General features: G+C 52.1%; 1 protein-coding gene across 5 annotated transcripts in view; it reads right to left on the minus strand.

The window, feature by feature from the left end:
• Positions 1–309: 309 nt before the first annotated feature.
• LOC135241066 (disks large-associated protein 3-like) overlaps positions 310–21,880 on the minus strand; it is a 69,340-nt gene continuing 47,769 nt past the window's right edge. For 2 of the 5 annotated variants that reach the window (XM_064311183.1, XM_064311174.1), the window contains exons 3-12: positions 19,519–20,570; positions 17,874–18,154; positions 16,645–16,723; positions 15,856–16,054; positions 10,928–11,448; positions 10,092–10,183; positions 8,979–9,571; positions 5,572–5,663; positions 5,132–5,272; positions 2,862–4,712 (exon numbers count right to left, since the gene is read on the minus strand). In XM_064311183.1, coding sequence (XP_064167253.1) covers positions 4,443–4,712; positions 5,132–5,272; positions 5,572–5,663; positions 8,979–9,571; positions 10,092–10,183; positions 10,928–11,448; positions 15,856–16,054; positions 16,645–16,723; positions 17,874–18,154; positions 19,519–20,499 — 3,249 coding nt within the window. In that variant the 5' untranslated portion in view covers positions 20,500–20,570 and the 3' untranslated portion in view covers positions 2,862–4,442. Of the gene's footprint in view, positions 1,050–2,861; positions 4,713–4,994; positions 5,273–5,571; positions 5,664–8,978; positions 9,572–10,091; positions 10,184–10,927; positions 11,449–15,855; positions 16,055–16,644; positions 16,724–17,873; positions 18,155–19,518; positions 20,571–21,880 lie in introns of those variants that run through there. The other 3 variants (XR_010325880.1, XM_064311208.1, XM_064311191.1) reach the window with 3 other exon arrangements.

Raw genomic sequence — 21,880 nt, forward strand, 5'->3', positions numbered from 1 at the left:
GGGGGGGGGGTGGGTGGTGGTTCATTCTGAGTCTAACAGACAGTTCTCTGAGACGGGACACTCAAACCAGCTGAGTAGGCATTCCAGCTGACCTTCTTCACCTTCGCCTTCCTCAGAAAACACAGCGTTTAGAAAGAGAAACCCGTGTGAAAATTGAAATATACTGAAAATAATGAAATATTATAACAGGACTGCCCAAGACTGTTCCTGGACATCTACCATCCTGTAGGTTTCACTGCTATCCGTACTAGGCACACCTCATTCCACAGCTGGAGATCTGTTAGACAGCTAGACACACATACAAATTCATTTGGGTTCTTCGCTAAAAATAGCTTTATAATAATAATAATAATAATAATAATAATAATAAATAGAAAACATTTACAACGTCAACAGTCTTACATTCAGTGCTGAATACAGTCATTCACAGTGAAGCATCTCTCAGTGAACTTCTCAACAACCAAAACAGGACAGACTTTAAAAGCAGGAGCATCCGGCATGTTCTAAACAAATCCACGGGGACGGGGCGTGGGCGTGGGGCGACTCCATCTTCAGTCTCCCTCGCTCCTCGCTAGTCCGGGATTCTGAGCAGTGGCCTGTCGTCGTCAAACAGGAAGGAAATCGACGGAATTAAAATGGCGGACGCCCTGCGATTGGACGCCCTGCGATTGGACGACCTGCGATTGGACGACCCTGATGTAAATAGCTTTATGCGGGATGCTCACAGAGCGTAAGAGTCTGAGTAGCAGGTGCAGAGAGAGAGAGAGAGAGAGAGAGAGATGCTCCTGTGTAGTGCTGAGTATAAAATGTCCTCTGCGTCTCCACCAGGGGGCAGAGGGGGCTTCCTGTGTTTCCCGTGGCTGCAAACCAGCCAACGGCTGTCTGTCCAGCTCGTTCATGGCTCCTCATTGGCTCAGAGTAGAGATATCCTGTGCACATGGGCGGGGCAACTGGGCGTGGAGTGGGTGTGGCCTGTCCTTTCAGCCACGCCCCACTCTGCAGAGATCAGATCTGACAGACAGAGGGATTCTACAGTCCAAACTCACAGCCTGGAAAGGGAATAATTTCATCAGGAGTAATCACTGGGAAAAAAAACAAAAACAACCAATAATAATAGTAATAATGCTACTAGTGCTACCACTACTGATAATAATGGTTATAGTGTCAGATATAATCATAAGAGTAATGCTATGTTCGTTCACAACACAGATATTTACATTATGATGCCGGGGTGATTAAATAAATCTGTAAGTTTCCAGTGAGAGAGTACTCCGTGCGTTACACTCGTTCCCCCTCCAACCCCAGCCCCCCCACCCCACCCCCCCCCCCCCCCCCCCCACAACCCAAAAACTACAGCGGTCTGTGGAGCCCTGAATTTACACCCGTCACATTTTCTGTTCGATATACTTTACGGTTTGACTTTGCCCTTTCAAAGTGCACTTTAAAATACAGGCTTCCTGGTGTGGGTATTCTGTGGATGGCAGGTGGTGAGAGTGGTCATGCTCAAAAACACATTTATACCCCTTCCGCAGACCCACACACAAATTACACGGCAGTTTTCCCATCTGACTGTGAGGTCATATTTTAATGAGCCGTGGTCACAGGGAACGCCTCCTCTCTCTAAATGGGCTGGGTGGATGTCTCGCAGGATGTCTTCCATTTTCCCTGGAAAAGCCCCCTAACTGCCCCCCCCCCACTTTCTCTCCTATATGGTATTAATGAGAAGACACCCTGTTTCACCACCTCAACAGCTCCTCAGAATCTCAGAGGAAGAGAGAGAGAGAGAGAGAGAGAGAGAGAGAGAGAGAGAGCAAGAGAGAGGGAGAGAGAGAGAGAGAGGGGGAGAGAGAGAGAGAGAGAGAGAGAGAGACATCAGGGAAGTATAGAATCAGAATCTGACAGTTTTTCAGTTTTACACGGTGAACCTGGAGCCATATCACACCCTCTAACAATCTGACAGCCCCACTCTGCTCACTGGACCGCTTACATCATCTATATAAATAGATTACATATTCCGTTCTATTCTAAAAATACAGATGCCCGTATAAAATATCCATATAAATATACGTACGTTTAATGCAGATTGAAATATTTCCTCTTTGTGTGATTGTGTATATACAGTGTAAGGCTCTGCACATTTCTGTCAGAAGGCCAGAGGTGAAGAGCCCAGGAATCAGAGAGTAAAAGTCCCCTTATGTGCAACCGGAAGGTGACAGGTTCCATTCCCAGGTAGGACACTGCTGTTGTACCCTTGAGCGAGGTACTGAACCTGCATTTCTTCAGTATACATCCAGCTATATAAAAGGATGCAATGTAAATGCTGTGTAAAAAGTTGTGTAAGTCACTCTGGATAAGAGTGTCTGCTAAATGCCTGTAATGTATTGTAATGTAAGTCCAGCCAGCTGATTCCACAAATTAGCTCTACCTCCCGGCTGAAGAATTGTGCTAATTAGACAATCCAGGTGGCTGGAACAAAATCCTGGGGAGGACTTTTTACTGTCTGAATCTGAGTTTTCCACCCCTGGATCTGTCCTAAGAGGACAGGATCCAGCACCAAACTTTCGCTGCAGCGCTGCAGTGACACGCTTTATCCACAGGGGGCAGTAGAGACAGAAGGGACTTTAAGCATCGAAGGCTGTGGGAATGACTACAGTAAATCAGGGGGCCTACTATAGGGGGAAAACACTACTTTCACACAGTAGATCAGGGGGCCTACTATAGGGGGAAAACACCACTTTCACACAGTAGATCAGGGGGCCTACTACAGGGGGAAAACACCATTTCGAACAAAATCTAGGGGGCCTACTACAGGGGGAAAACACCAACTTTCACACAGTAGTATCAGGGGCTATATAGGGGAAAACACCACTTTCACTCAGTAGGTCAGGGGGCCTACTATAGGGGGAAAACACCAGTTTCACACAGTAAATCAGGGGGCCTACTATAGGGGGAAAACACCACTTTCACAAAGTAAATCAGGGGGCCTACTACAGGGGGAAAACACCACTTTCACAAAGTAGATCAGGGGGCCTACTATAGGGGGAAAACACCACTTTCACACAGTATATCAGCAGGCCTACTATAGGGGGAAAACACCACTTTCACACAGTATATCAGCAGGCCTACTATAGGGGGAAAACACCACTTTCACACAGTAAATCAGGGGGCCTACTATAGGGGGAAAACACCACTTTCACTCAGTAGGTCAGGGGGCCTACTATAGGGGGAAAACACCACTTTCACACAGTAAATCAGGGGGCCTACTATATGGGGAAAACTCTCACACAGTGGAGAGTGAGCCATGGCATCACCGTAGCCATCCAATCAGCCGTCAATTCTTAAAGTCCGATTAAAAGTCCCTGTTATGGCACGTGTTGGTGCAGTAAGATAAGGGTGATCTAGTCAATACATACATACACCACTCGTCCCTTACTGATGTGAAATTACTTTAAGGAAACATGTTGGCTCCTGGACAATCTCTTCGCACACATTACTGGTTTATAAAACATTATCAGCTTTTTTTTAGTGAAAAAAAAGAGAGGAAACTGGCAGCAGCGACCAGAAGAGGGAAAGGGATTTCGAGAGGAGAACTCTGAAACTCTTCCAGGCAGACCAGGATGAAAAAGCGATGGCTGGCATCGCTCCCCTGCATTTTTCATAAAAGAGAAACTTGTGAAACCGAACGGTGAGAAGAACTGTGAGAAAAGAGCCTGGTGTTTGTGCAGCTTGCTGTCAGAGGGAGAGGGGGAGGGGCCTGTTTTTGTCTTGTTTCTGGACTGTGAAACTGTCAGACTAAAACAGATTCATTGTTTTCAATAAGCTACAAGCCTGCTTCCAAAAACTATACGTCCTCTCCCCTCCCCACAAGGCCTTAGCCTCTTTCCCCCAGGGTCTTGTGAGTGTGTCCGCCTTGTGTGCTACATTAAAAACCATGTCGCCCCCTGCTGGTTGCTGCTGGAAGGGCAGCATGGCAGTGATGATGTCACAAAGAGAGCTTGTCCACTGTTCAAGACTAACGAGGAGTGTGGGGCTACTGGGCGGCTCTGTGAGTTGAGGCCCCACGCTGTGGTGCATGGATGAGCCCCTGTGGTCTCTGATCGAGCCCGGAGCGTGGCAGTGAGGACTGCAGCCGGTAGCTCTGCAGGGGGCGGTGTGTAATTGGTGATTGTGTCGAGTGTGGGTGGCTTCAGGGCGACCCACGCTCTGAGTGGTCTTCCTGTGACTGTACCCACCCTGACGGCTCTGTGATGTCACAGCAGGGTTCTGTGACGTCACAGTGAGTGCGAGAGTGCAGAATGCCCAGGTAACCTGCCAGCTTCGCAGAGCACCCACAGAGCTCTGCCTCCAGCTGAAATAAAGGCGCTACTCTGTAGTGTGTGTGCGTGAGCGTGTGTGTGTGAGAGTCTGTGTGTGTGAGTGTGAGTGTGAGTGTGTGTTACAGGTCAGAAGCGTGTTTGTGCTTCAGGGATGTAGATCTCCACTCCATCGGCACTCTCTGTCGCGGAGTTTTGGCGGAAAGAGTGGGCGGAGTTCTTGGCCTGCAGCAGCCGGCTGTGTGGGTCCTGGTGCTCCACCAGGGCGGCAGTCTTCTCCGGGAGGGGAGGGGGCTCACAGGACACGCCCCCCCTGGGGTCGACCCCGCCCCGGGCGCGACCGCCACCCACACCCCCGCTGGGTTTCTTTGGTAACGGGGGCGGGAGGCTCTTATCCTCCTGTTGATTGGTGGAATGGGGGGGAGTGGGGTGGGGGTGATGTAGGAACACCCCAGATAAAGAGGAAAATAAAAGGTGTGCAAATAAAGGATGAAAACAGTGATTAAGCGTAAAATAAGTGTGGATGAATAAATAAATAAGAAGGAACAGATGAGAAAGTATGTGTGTGTGGGTGAGACAGAGAGAGAGAGAGAGGGAGAGGGAGTGTTAGTTTATTTTCTTTTAGTGCGGTGTCCTTGTTCCTGTGATCGTGTAAGTGTCAGTGTGTCTGCATGACTCAACAAGGCACGGCGGCCATTCTGGCTCAGCTCAAGTTGGCGACATCACTGCTCTGATTCCCAGCCGTCACGCTGCGGTGGAGCAGGGCCATCGGCGGCCATTGCGGCTCTGAGCGAGGGTCCGGATGGGGCTCCGCTCACCTTCAGGTGGAGCCGCCAGCCCGAGTCTTTCAGCCGCTGCAGCTCCTGGAATTTGAGCCGCACCTCCTCCACCGCAAGCTGCAGCAGCTCCCACAGCTCCGCCAGGTCCTGGGGGCTGGGCTGGGGGTGCGCCGTAGGGTCCTGCAGGGGCGCAGGGTGATGACAACATTACAGGGGCGCAGGGTGATGACAACATTACAGGGGTCCAGGGTGATGACATTGTTACAGGGGTGCAAGGTGATGACATCCTTACAGGGGTACAGGGTAATGACATCATTACAGGAGTGCAAGGTGATGACACTTTACAAGGGTGCAGTATGATGACATCACTGCAGGGGTGCATGGTGATGACGTATGTGTGCTGAATGTGTATAAATGTTGTGCCCGATGGCAGCGCACGGCCTCACAGGGTCAAAGGTCAAAGGTGAGGGAGGACTCACCAGGCTGTGCTGGCAGAGCCGGAAGAACTGCTGGACTTTCTGAGCCATGAGGGTCTGGGCACTGCCCACGGCACTGCGGATTCCTGCCAACACTGGCACAGGAGAGAGAGCAGCACAGTCAGACTGCACAGCTGAGTAACACAGTCAGACTGCACAGGGAGAGAGAGCAGCACAGTGAGACTGCACAGTGCAGTAACACAGTCAGACAGCAGGGAGAGAGAGTAACACAGTCAGACTGCACAGGGAGAGAGAGCAGCACAGTCAGACTGCACAGTGCAGTAACACAGTCAGACTGCACAGCACAATAACACAGTCAGACTGCAGGGGGAGAGAGAGCAGCACAGTGAGACTGCACAGTGCAGTAACACAGTCAGACAGCAGGGAGAGAGAGTAACACAGTCAGACTGCACAGGGAGAGAGAGCAGCACAGTGAGACTGCACAGTGCAGTAACACAGTCAGACAGCAGGAGAGAGATAACAGTCAGACTGCACAGGGAGAGAGAGCAGCACAGTGAGACTGCACAGTGCAGTAACACAGTCAGACTGCACAGCACAATAACACAGTCAGACTGCAGGGGGAGAGAGCAGCACAGTCAGACTGCACAGCGCAGTAACACAGTCAGACTGCACAGGGAGAGAGAGCAGCACAGTGAGACTGCACAGTGCAGTAACACAGTCAGACTGCACAGCACAATAACACAGTCAGACTGCAGGGGGAGAGAGCAGCACAGTCAGACTGCACAGTGCAGTAACACAGTCAGACTGCACAGCACAATAACACAGTCAGACTGCAGGGGGAGAGAGCAGCACAGTCAGACTGCACAGCGCAGTAACACAGTCAGACTGCACAGCTCAGTAACACAGTCAGACTGCAGAGAAGGAGAGCAGCATAGTCAGACTGCACAGAGAGAGAGCAGCATAGTCAGACAGGAGAGACTGAGCGGCACAGTCACAGGAGAGACTGAGAGGCAGGTGATGCAGAAGGACAGGTGAAACAGGTGGATAGGTCAGGCATCACGTAGGTAAAGGTGGTAAAAGTTGAGGATCTCAGGTCAAAATGGCTTCCTCTCTGGATCCTGATGACATGTTAGCAGTGCCCCAAAATGTCAGGACCCGAAACCCCGCCCCCACTCTACCCCCGCCCAGCCCCGCCTCCTCCCCTCAGCTCTGCCCTCTCTTATAGGGATTGTTATTGGCTGATAATACTGCAATCAGCCATTGGCCGATAGTTCAAAACCAATCGATGGTCAGCTCTGACTATGTCTTGTCAATCAAAAGGAAAAAAATTCCATTGTTTATTTGTAATTCAAGAGGTGGTTTTCATTTGCCTGTCAGATACAAAATAATTGCGCTTTGTTTTCCATATTCAGTGTTTCTGCTATAATTGTACAGACCTGTGGGCTGCCAGGCAACAAAATGCTTTTAAAAAAAATAATACCTGAAAATATCAGAAGATATCTTTTCATTTGGACGTAACTAATCATTTGGCTTTTGGAGCCTCTGTGGGGCGCTGTTCTGAAACATGAGCCTCCTCAGTGCTGTTGCCTGGGAAACTAGATGTCACTGCAGTGTTGCGTCAATGAGCTGATGACTTGTTCTTATACAGGTCATTGTGTTCTATGCTGCTGTCAGTCCTGCTGAACTGTGGTCAGTCCTGTTACTTTACTTATCCCTGCTGAGCGAAGTGAGAGCAAGTTTCTGATTTTTAATATTTTCTTGTGGAACCGCAGTCTCACTGCATGTCTCTTGTTTGCACTGACAACCTTGCCGCATTGTGTCAGTCATTGTGTTGAACATTGTCATAAATTTTTTTCCCCTTGCAGTGAAGAAACCCTGACATATTTACATTCTGGACAGATGTGACTGCAAGCAAATCTATCACTGTTAGCCCTCGCAGCACTTTCGACACAAGGAAGGTTTGATCTAAATGCAGTGGCAGCATATAGCCTTTTATCCAAAATGGTATTTCTCCATATAATTGTGGTGCCGTGGTCAGACATTTCTTTTACAACAATGTGAACATCCAAACTCCAAAGCGGCAGACGAACAACCAAGTATTAAATGTTTTTCTTCTATGTTCATGATGTGCTAACATTTTGTAAAGGTAAGAGGATGTTAGCATTAATGCACAAGGTGCATAAAGCCTTGATAAACCTGCAAAGTACTGCCAGGTGTGTCCCTATGTATTCCTCAAATAGCAATGCTTCAGACCCAGCAACGCCCTGGCACTAAACCCTAACCCTAACCCTAACCCTAACCCAAACCCAAACCCAAACCCAAACCCTAACCCTAACCCAAACCCAAACCCAAACCCTAACCCTAACCCTAACCCTAACCCTAACCCTAACCCAAACCCTAACCCTAACCCTAACCCTAAACCTAACCCTAACCCTGGCACTTAAATTTAATCTAATGTAAATTAATTTGATGTAGTATATGTTTGCTGAATGTTCTAAAAAATATTCTCTGTCACAAGTTTGTAACATTGTTAAAGATGCTCTGTATGCAGTTGTGGATTCTTAGTTATATTGTGGCAGAGGTTACTCGGCTTATTTTTATGCAATGAACAGTGTATTAAGTTATCATTTTCTTGTGATCATTTTATGCCTTGATAGACAGAGCACACAGAAATCTGAAAGCAAATATAAATGGCAGACTGCCTGCTGCACCATCCGACGAGGTGAATCCGCCACCCTGTGTACCACGTCTGTGGAGTTTTTCAGTGTGTACCACCAGAAAAGGAATATCGGGGAAAACCTGATATTTCAGGAATGCACTCTCAGTTGGAGGAATGCTTTTTAAGTTGGATGAATGTGAACAAATGTTATAAAAAATAAATGTTTAACTTTGTTGCATGTCTTAAAAAAGTTGTGTAATCAATATTGTGTTCATAAGAATGGGAAGATTTTAAATTGCTGTTCATAAAACCAACGGAAGCAGAACCACAAAACAATCGATATCAATATCGGCCGATGTTTCCCCCAAACAATTGATATCAGTATCGGCCGATATTTCCCCCAAACAATCGATATCTGTATCAGCCGATATTTCCCCCAAACAATCGATATCTGTATCGGCCGATATTTTCCCCAAACAATCGATATCTGTATCGGCCGATATTTTCCCCAAACAATCGATATCTGTATCGGCCAATATTTCCCCCAAACAATCGGAATCGGTATCGCTGAGAAATTTTCATATCAGTGCATCCCTACTCTCTTACCCTCTTCTCTTTCCCCTTCCCTCCTTCTTCCTATCTCCTCCACTCAACTCCTCCCTCTCTCTCTCACACCCCAAGCTTTCTCCCCTCCATCCTTTCATTCCTTTCTCCTCTCCATCCCCCATCTCTTTCCTTCTCTCCCTCTCCTCTATAATCCCTCTATCCCCTCACCCCTCTCTCTGCTCACCCTCCTCCGGCAGGTCGTTCTCCTCCGCCTCCCTCTGGAAGCGCTGGCACCATCCCTCCATCCTCTCTACCTCCGCGTGCAGGAGGCGCAGGAAGAACTCCCCGTCGCGGGGACAGGGGGAGGCGCGGGCAGAGCTGGGCCGACTCCGACGGCCCTCCCCTCGGCCCGGCTCAGGGGCGTGGCCGGAGGGCGTGGCACGGCCGTGGGCGTGGCCAGAGGGCGTGGCACGACCGTGGGCGTGGCCAGAGGGAGTGGTGCGACCGTGGCTGGGGGTGTGGCCAGAGGGTGTGGAACGGCCGTGGCTGGGGGTGTGGCCAGAGGGAGTGGCACGGCCATGGCTGGGGGTGTGGCCAGAGGGAGTGGTGCGACCGTGGCTAGAGGTGGGGCGGGGGTCGTTGGCATGGTGATAGTTGTCATGGTAAACCCACTGGCCCTGAGTGTGGACAGTGCGGGTCTCCTCCGGCTCGGAGGCGTGGCGCTGAAAGGAGGAGGCGGAGAACTGTGAGGCCACGCCCCTCCCCTGGAGCTCCTCCCTTTCTAAGTCTGCCTGCATCCCTGACATCACACTGCAGGACCGTCTGAAACGGCCACGCCTGTGCAGAGAGAGAGAGAGAGAGAGAGAGAGGGAGAGACAAAGGGAAGAGAGAGAGAGTGAGAGAGGGATGGTTGAAGGGGAGAGAGAGAGGGAGGGATGGAGGTGAGAGAGAGAGAGGGAGGGATGTAAGGGAGAGAGAGAAGGATGGAGAGAGAGAGCCTGTCAGTCAGGGAACCTGAGCAGAGCAGTCAGACAGCACTTTGCTGAGACAGTAGTCCAGCACACACATTTATTAATCAACAGGTCCAAAAAGAACCTGATGGCTCAAAGTTTCTTCAGTAATCCTGACCCAGAAAGGCTGGAAAACATACACGCACACACACACACACGCGAGCGCACACACACGCACACACACGCACACTCGCACAAATTCACCAAACCAAACTGATCAAACATAAAATATTAGTCTTGGGAGAGAGACAGTGGGAGAGGCAGAGAGAGACAGAGTGACAAAGGAGGGAAGAGGAAGGGAGAGGAGAGAGAGAGGATGGGGAAGAGAGAGGAGTTTTTGGGGGTACCTCTTGTCTTCTGCCTGCACCCCGATGGCCTGCATTGCCCGCAGTGCTTTACTCTCTGGGTCTGAGTCTGAGACTGCCTCTGAGCTATCCACCTGTACAGGTAAAGCAGAGATTATCCACCTGCACAGGTAAAGCAGAGATTATCCACCTGCACAGGTAAAGCAGAGATTATCCACCTGTACAGGTAAAGCAGAGATTATCCACCTGCACAGGTAAAGCAGAGAGATTATCCACCTGCACAGGTAAAGCAGAGATTATCCACCTGTACAGGTAAATCAGAGATTATCCACCTGCACAGGTAAAGCAGAGATTATCCACCTGTACAGGTAAATCAGAGATTATCCACCTGCACAGGTAAAGCAGAGATTATCCACCTGTACAGGTAAAGCAGAGATTATCCACCTGTACAGGTAAAGCAGAGATTATCCATCTGTACAGGTAAACCAGACAGATTATCCACCTGCACAGGTAAACCGGAGAGATTTGTCCACCTGTACAGGTAAATCAGAGATTATCCACCTGCACAGGTAAAGCAGAGATTATCCACCTGTACAGGTAAAGCAGAGATTATCCACCTGTACAGGTAAAGCAGAGATTATCCATCTGTACAGGTAAACCAGACAGATTATCCACCTGCACAGGTAAACCGGAGAGATTTGTCCACCTGTACAGCTAAACCGGAGAGATTATCCACCTGTACAAAACACAGCAGGTAAGCTAGAGAAACAGCCCAGTTGTACAACAGATGGTTTATACTGTAGCACCTGCAAGGCCACCTGCACCTCCTTCATTTTTATGGTAGTGTAATGCTCCTGGCCCCTCCCCCAGGGACTCACCGGCATGGCCATGGGGGGTCTCCACTGGCGCCCGTGCCCGTCCTGCAGCCGCTCGTCCTGCATTCTCACGCCCTTCCCGTTATGAGGAAGGGAGACGGACTTCCCCAGCGTCCCCACTCGGCCCCCTGCCCCGCCCCTGCCCCCGGCCACGCCCTCCAGCAGGTTCTCTGCCGAGCTGCTGTGCTTCGGCCTCATGGGCCCCGCCCCCGCCACGCCCCGGGGCCCATCCAGGCTCTCCACGGAGTTGCTGTGCTGGTAACTGCCCCGCCCCCGGGCCGTGCCAGGCCCCGCCTCCGGCCCTGCCCCCGGGTAGTACCCGCCCCGGGAGGAACGCCCCCCGCCCCCCTCCACCCCGTCCAGGGAGCCGCTGTGCTGCCGGAGCCGACGCAGGCCCGGCTGGCCTGTGCTCTGGAAGTACGCCTCCTGCGTGGACTCTGTGCTGCTCTGCGCCGCCAGGGACCGCTGCCCCCGCAGCATCCGCGGGGGGAGGGGGGGGGGCAACTTCCTCCTGTTAGGGAACACTGAGAGAGGGAGAGAGAGAGAGAGAGTGTGAGAGAGGGGGAGGGGAGGGAAGGGGAGGGGGCAACTTTCTCTTGTTAGGGAACACTGAGAGAGAGAGAGAGAGAGAGAGAGAGGGAGAAAGAGAGTGAGTGTGAGCGAGAGGGAGAGAGAGAGACAGTGCATGTGTGAGAGAGAGAGAAATATAGAGAGAAGGGTAGAGTGAGTGAGAGAGAGAGGTCATACAAGGAGAGAAGTTCTCCTGATAAAGTTTTAATATATTTTTTTACAGTGCTCTGAGATGTGTAACACAGCCGCAGGGTTGCAGCTTGAGTCCCAGACAGAAGGAAATGATGAGGAGGCAAGCGGCTGAGATGCTGGATCCATGCGTAGCCCTGAGCTGATACTGCGATACCGCCATTAACCACAGCACAATACCACCATTACCCACAGCACAATACCGCCATTACCCACAGCACAATACCGCCATTACCCACAGCACAATACCGCCATTACCCACAGCACAATACCACCATTACCCACAGCACAATCCCACCATTACCCCCAGCACAATACCGCCATTACCTACAGCACAATACCACCATTACCCACAGCACAATACAGCCATTACTCACAGCACAATACCACCATTACCCACAGCACAATACCGCCATTACCCATAGCACAATACCACCATTACCCACAGCACAATACCGCGATACCGCCATGACCCACAGCACAATACCGCCATACCCCGCCATTACCCACAGCACAATACCGCCATTACCCACAGCACAATACCACCATTACCCACAGCACAATACCACCATTACCCACAGCACAATACCACCATTACCCACACACAACACCATACCACACACAATACCACCATTACCCACAGCACAATACCACCATTACCCACAGCACAATACCACCATTACCCACAGCACAATACCACCATTACCCACAGCACAATACCACCATTACCCACAGCACAATACCGCCATTACCCACAGCACAATACCCCATTACCCACAGCACAATACCGACGCATACCCACAGCACAATACCACCATTACCCACAGCACAATACCCCATTACCCACAGCACAATACCGCCATTACCCACAGCACAATACCCCATTACCCACAGCACAATACCACCATTACCCACAGCACAATACCCCATACCCACAGCACAATCCGCCATTACCCACAGCCATACCGCCATTACCCACAGCACAATACCACCATACCCACAGCACAAAACCGTACGCATACCCACACACAATACCGCACCCATGACCCACAGCACAATACCGCCATGACCCACAGCACAATACCACCATTACCCACAGCACAATACCACCATTACCCACAGCACAATACCACCATTACCCACAGCACAATACCGCGATACCGCCATTACCCACAGCACAATACCGTGATACTGCCGTACCCCACAGCACAATACCGTGATACCACCATTACCCACAGCACAATACCGCCATTACCCACAGCACAATACCGCGATACCGCCATTACCCACAGCACAATACCACCATTACCCACAGCACAATACCACCATTACCCACAGCACAATACCACCATTACCCACAGCACAATACCACCATTACCCACAGCACAATACCGCCATTACCCACAGCACAATACCGCGATACCGCCATGACCCACAGCACAATACCGCCATTACCCACAGCACAATACCACCATTACCCACAGCACAATACCACCATTACCCACAGCACAATACCACCATTACCCACAGCACAATACCACCATTACCCACAGCACAATACCACCATTACCCACAGCACAATACCACCATTACCCACAGCACAATACCACCATTACCCACAGCACAATACCACCATTACCCACAGCACAATACCGCCATTACCCACAGCACAATACCGCCATTACCCACAGCACAATACCACCATTACCCACAGCACAATACCGCGATACCGCCATGACCCACAGCACAATACCGCGATACCGCCATGACCCACAGCACAATACCGCCATTACCCACAGCACAATACCACCATTACCCACAGCACAATACCACCATTACCCACAGCACAATACCACCATTACCCACAGCACAATACCCGACGATACCCCAGCACATACCCACACCGCTACACATACAGTCGTACACCCCAAATACACACCCACAGCACAATACCGTGATACCACCATTACCCACAGCACAATACCGCGATACCACCATTACCCACAGCACAATACCGCGATACCGCCACAACCCTCAGCACAAGGGCTCCAGTGCAACCTGCCTCTGCTGGAGAATTACTGTCAGAAACGGCCCCTGGCAGTGCAGCATAACCAACACGTTTGTTTACAAACATCAGCTCTGCCCACTCGTTAAACTCATCCCCTCCATGCTAAATGCACACATGCCAGATCCCTGTGAGTCAAGCAGCTTGCCTTTTCCCTTGCCTTAGAAGGTAAATGCAAGCAATAAAAATCACATTTGTTTAAAATAAGGCAGTTTAAAATTCAGTGTTGCTGTGGAGGATGCACAGCTTTGTGCATCTGAGTAGATGCATTGCACTTCTTGATCAGTGTAAACAACCTGCTTCACAGAGTGTGTATTATCAGATCTCTGTCGCTGCCTGACAGAAAAGGTCTACAGCAAAGACTCCTGCCCGTCGATGGGTCCCAGGGCACATTTAGGCAATCTTTCTCTTCCTGGGCGCTGGCCCTTTGAAACCAGAATGACAGACGCTGACTTCATTGACATTTTTAAAAGACGTTGCAGTCCCTGCCTCTAAAGACTGACATTCAGTGCGGGCGTTCTGGGGACACTGAAGGACCAGGGGAAGGAGAAATATCTGATTTGTGCTGAATGCAATAATATTGTGAAAAGTTATTAAAAAAAAAAAAAAGTAACAGAAAGAAAAGGTAAGTTGACCTCTGGGAAGAGAGTCCCACAGCTTTCTCCTCCCAGCTGGAGTTAAAGCTGAATCTCACACGCCTCACGCACCTGCAGCTTAAAGCGCGTGTGCCCCTCACACACTGGCTTAAAGAGCGCTCGGAGGGGACGCTCACCTCAGCGAACGAGCAGGGAGGGAAGGCCGGCCCCTCTGCGCCATTAAAAAACTATTTAAAAAAATTAAAGCTCCCCATTGAGCAGTAGAGACGGTCGTGGAGAATAACCCCACAGAGCGTCCTTAGCTAAACGGGCCGAGCATCCACAGAATTCGGCAGAAATGCGCTCGCATCGAGCACACAGCCGCGCAACAGGAAACAGTGCCTGAACTCCAGCTGCTAGCTGTGCTGAGGTTGACTGTGGTGATCACCTCTAACACAATCAATCAATCAAACTTTATTTATAAAGGACATTTCCGACGGCGGGTGCAACTCAATGTGCTGCAAAAAAAATCTAAACGGACACGTCACCAGCCAGGCCGTGCACACACACGTATACAGGTACACACACGAGGACAGAGTGACACTGTGATGTGTGTGTGTGTGTGTGAGAGAGAAAGAATGGGTGTATGAACTGTATGTACTGTATGAGTGATAGTGTGTGTGAATTTGTGTGTGTGTGAGTGTCTGTGTGTGTGCATGTGTGTGTGTATGTATGTGTGCGAGTGATAGAGTATGTGAATAACAGTGTGTATGTGTGTGTGAGTGTGTGTGTGTGTGTGTGTGTGTGCGAGTGATAGAGACTATGTGAACAAGCGTGAGTGTATGTGTGTGTGTGTCTGTGTGTGTGCATGTGTGTGTGTATGTATGTGTGCGAGTGATAGAGAGTATGTGAATAACAGTGTGTATGTGTGTGTGTGAGTGTGTGTGTGTGTATGTATGTGTGTGAGTGATACAGAGTATGTGAATAAGCATGCATGTGTGTGTGTAAGTGTGTGCGTGTGTATGTGTGTGAGAGTGTGTGTGCGTGTGTGTATGTGTGTGAGTGATACAGAGTATGTGAATAAGCATGCATGTGTGTGTGTATGTGTGTGAGTGATACAGAGTATGTGAATAAGCATGAGTGTGTGTGGGCATACTGACAGATGTCAGGGACACGTATACATCTGTCTGTCTGGGTGACTCATGAACTGTCTGAGGGATCCGTCGCTATGCCAACAGTCACCAATGACACCCGCCTTCCCAATGGCCAGCTGGACAGCAGTGAGCACTGTCGCCGTGGCGATGCCCCAGAGCATCTGCTCACCAACGATCTCCCTGCTGACACTGAACGCTAGAACCATCTCCCCTAAAGATGGGCACTGGGACCCCTCCAACACTGACACCCTTCCCACACTGAGATCCCTCCCACATTGTGACCCCTCTCACACTGAGACCCCCCCCCACATTGACACCCCTCCCACACTGACACCCCTCTCACACTGAGACCCCCAGTGAGGTGTTGCAGTGACTCACCGGCCGCACCCTTGGCCCCTCCCTGGGGGCCGGACAGGGAGAAGACGGGCAGGCAGTCGTCGTCCTGGGAGACGCCGGCCTGGATGGCGCGGACGTAGCTTTGGCTGCGGGCCCGGAAGCTTCCGGGCAGGTCCAGGGCGTCGACCGCCTGAGACTCCCCGAAATCCCCAAACACCGACTCACACATGGACTCCCCCAGCTGCAGAAACATGGCCGCACAGAGTGACCTCTGACCTCTGACCTCTGACCCGCAGCACGGCACAGTACTGATGATACACAAACCTGGCCCTCAGACCCTGGTTTTCTTTTCTCCCCGGTAACTATCAGAGCAGTCTGATTGGCTGGACTCAAAAGCAGCACTTCCTGGTCCTGAAGGACTGTGATTGGAGGATCAGGGCTACACACCAGGAACAGGCCTCAGAATGCAGCTCAGTTCAGATTGTGTACACATCCTTGCTGTTTGGGGCTTCTGGCATGGTTTTTGCTTTATCTGCTACTCCGTAAAGCATCGTTGTGACAGTTTTATGTAAAACATGCTATACAGATAAAATCGATTCGATTTTATTTGAAATTTTACAGTATTCTGGAAACATACCCAGCATATTTTTACGTTTTAACAAAAATGGTTTGGAGCAAAGAAACATGCTAAGACTGCAATTGGGCTAACTGAGATCATACCTGACTGGGGAAACGGTTTGTGCCAGCTCAGAGTACACAGCTCAGCCAGCCAAAGCTGAATAATCAGAACAGCGTAATTAAAATTCTCCATGACTGACGGGGCCGCCTCACCTGCAGGTGCACACAGCTGTGGTTTCGGGGCATGGTGCGGCTGTTGGCGTAGGTGCTGGCACACTGCTTACACGAGTACCTGCAGCGAGAAAACAGCCAATCAGATCTCCCCTTTCTGCTTACACGAGTACCTGCAGTGAGAAAACAGCCAATCAAATCTCCCCTTTCTGCTTACACGAGTACCTGCAGCGAGAAAACAGCCAATCAAATCTCCCCTTTCTGCTTACACGAGTACCTGCAGTGAGAAAACAGCCAATCAAATCTCCCCTTTCTGCTTACACGAGTACCTGCAGTGAGAAAACAGCCAATCAAATCTCCCCTTTCTGCTTACACGAGTACCTGCAGTGAGAAAACAGCCAATCAGATCTCCCCTTTCTGCTTACACGAGTACCTGCAGTAAAAAACAGCCAATCAAATCTCCCCTTTCTGCTTACACGAGTACCTGCAGTGAGAAAACAGCCAATCAAATCTCCCCTTTCTGCTTACACGAGTACCTGCAGCGAGAAAACAGCCAATCAAATCTCCCCTTTCTGCTTACACGAGTACCTGCAGTGAGAAAACAGCCAATCAAATCTCCCCTTTCTGCTTACAAGAGTACCTGCAGTAAGAAAACAGCCAATAAAATCTCCCCTTTCTGCTTACACGAGTACCTGCAGTGAGAAAACAGCCAATCAAATCTCCCCTTTCTGCTTACAAGAGTACCTGCAGTGAGAAAACAGCCAATCAGATCTCCCCTTTTGCTTACACGAGTATCTGCAGTAAGAAAACAGCCAATCAAATCTCCCCTTTCTGCTTACAAGAGTACCTGCAGTCATAAAACATCCAATCAAATCTCCCCTTTCTGCTTACAAGAGTACCTGCAGTAAGAAAACAGCCAATAAAATCTCCCCTTTCTGCTTACAAGAGTACCTGCAGTCAGATACAGAGAAATGCTGAAATAGAACAGCCAATCAAATCTCCCCTTTCTGCTTACAAGAGTACCTGCAGTCATAAAACAGCCAATCAAATCTCTCCTTTCTGCTTACACGAGTACCTGCAGTCAGATACAGAGAAATGCTGAAATAGAACAGCCAATCAAATCTCCCCTTTCTGCTTACAAGAGTACCTGCAGTCATAAAACAGCCAATAAAATCTCTCCTTTCTGCTTACAAGAGTACCTGCAGTCAGATACAGAGAAATGCATAAATAAGTTTGGGGCAGGGGGCGGGGTGATGGGGTTCAGGTCTCACTTGGGGGGCCGCTGGTCCATGCTCACGGAGCGACGCAGGGCCTCCCTCTGGGTCAGCAGGGCGTTTCGGGGCGTGGCGGTGTTCCGGGGCGTGGCAGTGTTCCGGGGCGTGGCCGGGTTCCTGGGCGTGGCCGTGGGGCTGGCGTCAGACTCCACGCTGTCGTCGTCGCCCATGGCGCGGATGTAGCTGCCGCTCCGCATCCTCCGGCACGGAATCTCCGCCCCGCCCTCAGAGGCCCCGCCCCCAACCTGAAAGGCCCCGCTGCAGTCCTCCGAGGGGACCTGCCCACACACAGGGGGTCAAAGGTCAAACAGCCCACGATGCTGCAGGCCCCGCTGTGCGTTTACAATTCCCCAACTAAACAAGCATAATCAATACTTTCCAGTGAATGTGTTACACATGCAAATAACAGCAAGAAATCAATTACTGTGTCCTGTGCCCGCAGATACAAACTGAGTGTGTGTGTGTGTGTGTGTGTGAGTATGAGTATGATTGTGTGTGTGTGCGTCCATGTTTATGTGTGTGTGTGCGTGTGTGTGTGTGTGTGTGTGTGTGAGTATGATTGTGTGTGTGTGTGTGTGTCCATGTGTATGTGTGTGAGTGTGCGTGTGTGTGAGTAGGAGTGTGTGTGTGTGTGTCCATGTTTATGTGTGTGTGTTTGGCAGGGATACCTGCAGGTAGTGTATGTATTCGCGTGTTTGGAGGGGTACCTGCAGGTAGTGTGTGTATTCGAGGGGAGGGGTACCTGCAGGTAGTGTGTGCATTCGAGAGGAGGGGTACCTGCAGGTAGTGTGTGTATTCGGGTGTTTGGAGGGGTACCTGCAGGTAGTGTGTGTATTCGAGGGGAGGGGTACCTGCAGGTAGTGTGTGTATTCGAGGGGAGGGGTACCTGCAGGTAGTGTGTGTATTCGAGGGGAGGGGTACCTGCAGGTAGTGTGTGTATTCGGGTGTTTGGAGGGGTACCTGCAGGTAGTGTGTGTATTCGAGGGGAGGGGTACCTGCAGGTAGTGTGTGTATTCGAGGGGAGGGGTACCTGCAGGTAGTGTGTGTATTCGAGGGGAGGGGTACCTGCAGGTAGTGTGTGTATTCGGGTGTTTGGAGGGGTCCTGCAGTAGTGTGTGTATCGAGGGGAGGGTACTGCAGGTAGTGTTATTCGGTGTTGGAGGGGTACCTGCAGGTAGTGTGTGTATTCGGGTGAGGGGTACCTGCAGGTAGTGTGTGTATTCGAGGGGAGGGTACCTGCAGGTAGTGTGTGTATTCGGGGGAGGGGTACCTGCAGGTAGTGTGTGTATTCGAGGGGAGGGGTACCTGCAGGTAGTGTGTGTATTCGAGGGGGTACTGCAGGTAGTGGGTACTGCAGGGTATGTGTGGTGTATTCGGGTGTTTGGAGGGGTACCTGCAGGTAGTGTGTATTCGGGTGTTTGGAGGGGTACCTGCAGGTAGTGTGTGTATTCGAGGGGGGGTACCTGCAGGTAGTGTGTGTATTCGAGGGAGGAGGTACCTGCAGGTAGTGCGTGTATTCGAGGGGAGGGGTACCTGCAGGTAGTGTGTGTATTCGGGTGTTTGGAGGGGTACCTGCAGGTAGTGTGTGTATTCGAGGGGAGGGGTACCTGCAGGTAGTGTGTGTATTCGAGGGGAGGGGTACCTGCAGGTAGTGCAGCCCGTGCTCCTTCCCTTTGGGCTCCAGTGGTACGAGGGCCTTGTTGTGGGCGGGGCCGGGGTAGGCCTCGCGTGCCTGGCTGGCCGCCATGGCGGCCCAGGCGTTCATCTTCAGGGCGTGTGCCGGGTCCCCGGCCACGCCCACGGAGGAGCAGCTCAGACAGTCCCCCGGGGGCCCTGGGCCCCTCATGCTCCTCAGCGTCAGGTCCTGGATCGCCCCCTCCAGGCTGGGCTGGCCTGGCGGTGCCCTGCGGCGCCCCCTGCTGCCCAGGGGGTATCCGCTGTCGCTGTCCAGGTTGTCGTCGGAGCTCCACCAGCCGGCGTTGCGGCTGCGGTGGCGGGAATCGCGGCTCTTGCTGCGGTCGTGGCTCTTGCTGCGCCGGGCGGAGCGGGGGGCGCGCTGGGCGGGGCTGCGGTGGGCGTGGCCACCCCCGGCTCCGCCCCCGGCCCCGGCCCTCTCGCGGGGGGCGTTCCCGTTGCTGTGCTCCCGTTTGGCGGGAGCCTCCAGCGAGTGGGATTTGGTGAAGAGGCGCTGGACGGAGTGCACCAGGTGGCGGATCCGGCTGGGGCTCTCGGGCCGTTCCCTCTGCTGCCCCCCGCTGGCCGCGCGCTGGTACTGCAGCGTGTGGTACCCCTCCAGCTGCCGCTCGTACTGCTCCAGCTCCCCGGGAGAGGCCCGCTGGGACTTCCTGGGGGCGTGGCCGTAGTGGGCGGGGCCAGGGGGCCCATCGTAGAGCTGCTGCTGACCCGGGTGCGAGCGGGGGAAGGTGCCGCCCCCGTAGGAGGGCACGCGGCGGTGGGCCAGGTCGGGGGGCGCCCCGGGGGGGAAGTACGCGTGGTTGCTGTGACCCGCGTAGTCCTGGGGGCCGGGCATGTAGTCGCGCAAGGCGTCAAAGTCCTCCGGCCCGCAGTGGCACGGCCCCGGGGCATGCTGGGATTGGCTCCGGGTCACATGGTACCCCTTCATGGCCGGGGCATTGCGGGCCACGCGGGCCGACAGGGGGCGCTGGGACCGGGACAGGGCTCCGCCGGAGTCAGCTGGAAACGAAAGGACGAGAACAAGGCTGAGACACGCACACAAGGCTGAGACACGCACACAAGGCTGAGACACGCTCAACGCTGAGACACGCACACAAGGCTGAGACACGCACACAAGGCTGAGACACGCACACAAGGCTGAGACACGCACACAAGCCTGAGACACGCACACAAGCCTGAGACACGCACACAAGCCTGAGACACACACACAAGGCTGAGACACGCACACAAGGCTGAGACACACACACAAGGCTGAGACACGCACACAAGGCTGAGACACGCACACAAGGTGAGACACGCACACAAGGCTGAGACACGCACACAAGGCTGAGACACGCACACGAAGGCTGAGACACACACACAGGCTGAGACACGCACACAAGGCTGAGACACGCACACAAGGCTGAGACACGCACACAAGCCTGAGACACGCACACAAGCCTGAGACACGCACACAAGCTGAGACACCACTCAAGGCTGAGACACGCACCACAAGGCTGAGACACGCACACAAGGCTGAGACACACACACAAGGCTGAGACACGCACACAAGGCTGAGACACGCACACAAGCTGAGACACGCACACAAGGCTGAGACACACACACAAGGATGAGACACGCACACAAGGCTGAGACACACACACAAGGCTGAGACACACACACAAGGCTGAGACACACACAAGGCTGAGACACACACACAAGGCTGAGACACACACACAAGCTGAGACACACACACAACAACCAAGTGAGACACCACACAAGGCTGAGACACCACACAAGGCTGAGACACACACACAAGGCTGAGACACGCACACAAGGCTGAGACACACACACCAAGGCTGAGACAACCACACAAGGCTGAGACACGCACACAAGGCTGAGACACGCACACAAGGCTGAGAAACACACGGCACACAAGGCTGAGACACACACACAAGGCTGAGACACGCACACAAGGCTGAGACACACACACAACACAAAGGCTGAGACACGCACACAAGGCTGAGACACCCACACAAGGCTGAGACACGCACACAAGGCTGACACCCACAAACTAGCACGACACAAGGCTGAGACACGCACACAAGGCTAGACACGCACACAAGGCTGAGACACCACACAAGGCTGAGACACCACACAGGCTGAGACACGCACACAAGACTGAGACACACACACAAGGCTGAGACACGCACAAGGCTGAGACACGCACACAAGGCTGAGACACACACACAAGGCTGAGACACGCACAAGGCTGAGACACGCACACAAGGCTGAGACACACACACAAGGCTGAGACACGCACACAAGGC

Source organism: Anguilla rostrata, chromosome 1 (assembly GCF_018555375.3).
Source record: "Anguilla rostrata isolate EN2019 chromosome 1, ASM1855537v3, whole genome shotgun sequence".
Classification (NCBI taxonomy): Eukaryota; Metazoa; Chordata; class Actinopteri; order Anguilliformes; family Anguillidae; genus Anguilla; species Anguilla rostrata.